This window comes from Sinocyclocheilus rhinocerous, unplaced genomic scaffold (genome assembly GCF_001515625.1).
Source record: "Sinocyclocheilus rhinocerous isolate Xijiao unplaced genomic scaffold, SAMN03320098_v1.1 scaffold292, whole genome shotgun sequence".
NCBI classification, from domain to species: Eukaryota; Metazoa; Chordata; class Actinopteri; order Cypriniformes; family Cyprinidae; genus Sinocyclocheilus; species Sinocyclocheilus rhinocerous.
Window position 1 is genome coordinate 63,826 of NW_015641024.1, and position 3,565 is coordinate 67,390.

The window sequence follows — 3,565 nt, forward strand, 5'->3', positions numbered from 1 at the left end:
TGTTCAGTTTCTTGCACAGACCGATCGTTTCGTGTCTTTACACATCAATGTATCGTCATGAGCCGCAGGGTTTAATTTGGTTTTGGTTGTGTATGTTTTATGACTTTCAAAGCCATGATTTCCATCCACTGACATTATAGGAGTGACAGACTGCAACGGTTTGAGTTAAAAATCTCCATTTGTGTTCTACTGAAGAACCAAAGTCACCTACATCTTGGATGCCCTGGGGGTAAGCAGATAAACATAAAAGTTTCATTTTTGGGTGAACTATCCCTTTAAATGCACTTGCAACTCCACTCGCCTTGCTCAAGGGTCTCACCTCAGTCGTGGTATTGAGGGTGGAAGAGGGTGCTGGTCATTCACTCCCATCTACAATCCCTGCCGGTTCCGAGACTCGAACCCGCGACTTTGGGTTACAAGATACAAGTCCGACTCTCTAACCATTAGGCCACGACTGCCGCCGATACAAAATACAATAGATCCTATTATAATCAGTGATGCTGTCTTCACTGGATGCGACGCGCCACGACAAATCCCGACTGTAAACTGATGCCTCGTTCTATTGATGAAGTTCGAATGATTTGCAACGGTCGCTTTGTTGCGTTCGGTGTAGATAGACTTCAGCTGTCAGTTGACATGTCGAAATAGATCTGTGCATTAGTGTGTGAAATGAATGCAGCGTATTAGAGCTGCACCTGTCTAGGAAGATACTTAAAGGATTCTCACAGAGACTGAAAGTACTTTTTGTTTATCGATTGTAATGTTTCTTTGTCCCCCTTTTTTTGCTTTATATTTGCTTGTATGTTTTGAAGCTAAATACTTAGCTTGTTATAATTCTTAACATGCAGTAGTTTTGATTTATTTGTAATTATTTTCCAAAAGTAGCCTACTTATATAATGGATCATGGCATGCCTAAAGATTACCAAATGTATTAATTCAATTCATAAATTCATTAATTCACTTCTCTGGATCCATTTTCAAAAGCTCTGAAATCCATTTTCAGAACTTATCTGTAGTATGACATCCTCATCACATCATTGCATAATATTAATCTTTATTACAATTTTTTTTTTATTTGCATAGATGGCCGGAACATATGTAACCTGTCCCAGAAAGTTTAATAAGTGCTTTTGTGTTTCTTCAGGCTGTTGGAATGCCTCCAGTGACTCATTCCAGCTTATTTTCTGCTGCACCTGGTGCTGGTATGAAGGTACGCCATCTTCAGCCCTGATGTCTAGCATCTATATTTGCTCCTTGTCAATTATCGTATATGTGTTCCAGGAACCTTTCAACAGTTATTCTTAGTGCAGCTCTTCGATTCATTTTGATTTTCTGTCCATGTTTAGACTCCCGTCAGTGGGCAGAAGCGTCTGTTCTCCTGTCTCATCCCGTCTCCAGAGCCCAGTCCAGAGGGTGGATATGTAGGTCAGCACTCTCAGGGTCTCGGCGGGCACTACGCTGACTCCTACCTGAAACGCAAGTGCATCTTTTGACCGGCACTCGATGGCTTCCTCTAAACCAACAGCTCTCTAAAGGGATCGCTACTTTAATAGCATCTCTAAGTGTGTTTTTGTGTGTGAGGGTGAAAGAGCAATGAACCGTCATTGAGTTCACACCAGTGAAAGGACCCTGAAGCTCAGATGATTTGAAGTTTGTGTATATGATTTCAATGTGTATGTAAATAGTTTTATTTTTATTTTGCCTTTTTTAATTTTTTTAATTTAAATTCTTTTTTTAAACCCAAAGATGCAAGAGACACCACAATGAAAGAAAATGGTTTCCTGCCATGTTCATCTGAGTAGTTCTATTTTGTAGATTTTTTTTTTTTGTTTGTTTTTCATTTTAATTTGAATCATTTAAGCAGGACGATAGCCTTTTTCTGCTGTGCTTCGTTAGTCGTGTGTATATAGTTATTCAGTTGTCCAGAAAGGCTCCTCCGCTACAAACGCTTCCTCTCACGTACAAGTGCCAAGCCTTACATGCTTGAAAATCATGTATCTGTGCAACGGATACAGTAGATGTCTTTTTTCTTCAGTGAGTCACATGTCTTGTCTTTATGGGAAGCTCTGATGCTGGGTTAGTGTTCGAATTAGCTCAATGTTTTTTTTTCTCCCACCACCACGTATGTGTTGCACAACTTCCCAACTTTACATCCCATTTTTACAGAGTCAGGGTTTTCTGAGCTGATTTTTCAGCGTTGCACTTGGAGGATACGGATCATGTATATTCATCCTCCTGAATCTGTCCTTTACGCACCAGTCTCGTTCACGCTCGTTCTTGTTTTCTGCCTGCTTTCACGCCTCTCTTTGACCTCGTTCAACCTGCACAGTTTTGCTGTTGCAAAGCGTTAGCGTCTCTGCCGTCACGTTGTGAAGCCCCAGCTGGTCGGAGATGGAGTATGGGCTGCCGTTTTCCCCTCATCAGGCTCAGAGTACTGCTGAAAGCACAGTATGCCTGCTGTCGCTTCTGTATTTCCGCACACACTAACTCCTCGCGTCTTCCGTATGGTGCCTTTCCTCTGCAGACCAGCAGAGGGAGCCAGTTAGAATTTTAGTTGGCACTGCTCCATTTTTTTTCCCCTTTTCTTTTAAAAACCAGAGCCAACAGTCTGAAGCAGGCTGGACCTGTGCCTTAGCGTGTCATTTACTTTTACCGTTGTAACTGTGACTACCTTTTCCCCTCTGGTTTGAACTGCTGCGCCCCCAGAGGGGAAGAAGCTTCTACAGACTGGAATGTAATTGACGTATGATTTGAGTACTTGGTCTGTGTGTGTGTGATTTATTAATCTGGTTGGCATTTTGATTTGTGATAACGCATTACCTCGGACTTGTACCGTGGCTTACGATGGAACCTGGAGTTACTCGTGTGCCTAAAAACGGCAGTGTTTACTGTAATCTCTCCGCACTGTGAGCCTCAACTTCATTCAAGTTTGTTTATTTGCGGTGTACATGCTTGAGTTTGATTATATTTCTTCTCTGGAGTCTCGAACTCGTGTTCTTATATTTCTTCTAGTCTGTAATGGTATCAAATATGCTGCTCTGTATTTTGTATCCATCTGAGTGAAAATGCACAGTGCAGTATCTTGTAAATGATTTTTTTCATGTGCGATTATATGCGGGAAGAGCTGCTGCTGCTGTGAAATGAACTAAACTTTTCAGATGTGGTAAATGACCTCTTCATCACCAATCACTCTTTCCTTTTGTACAGCTCTGTTTTTGTGACATTTGGACAAGTAAATGTTATTTAAGTTCACCTTTATGATGTTTGTGTGGTCAATCAAATTTGCATATCAGCTGCACTGAATAGACTACATGGTCAATTCAAAGGGAAGTTCAGAATTATTAATATCCATGACAGTAGTCGGGGTTGAAATTATGGAGAAAATGCAAAAGCATTAAATCACTAAATTAAAAGTTAAATATCAGTTTTAAAATGGATTAGAATTGCATTAAATATTTAAAAATCATTGAATTATTTTAAGCAATATTTTAAGCTAAATTTTCTGTTATGAGCTTAGTTGTAACGGGGGAGGGGGAATGATGGGTTGGGCAGGGTTTTTTTTTT

General features: G+C 40.4%; 1 protein-coding gene across 1 annotated transcript in view; it reads left to right on the top strand.

Moving 5' to 3' along the window:
- The window catches only part of LOC107754048 (ribonucleoprotein PTB-binding 1-like), a 25,796-nt gene extending 22,703 nt beyond the window's left edge, over positions 1 to 3,093 (top strand). The window contains exons 12-13 of the mRNA XM_016570363.1: positions 1,104 to 1,211; positions 1,348 to 3,093. Of these exons, the coding sequence (XP_016425849.1) occupies positions 1,104 to 1,211; positions 1,348 to 1,494 (255 nt within the window). The 3' untranslated portion in view covers positions 1,495 to 3,093. The remainder of the gene's footprint in view (positions 1 to 1,103; positions 1,212 to 1,347) is intronic.
- Positions 3,094 to 3,565: the final 472 nt, after the last annotated feature.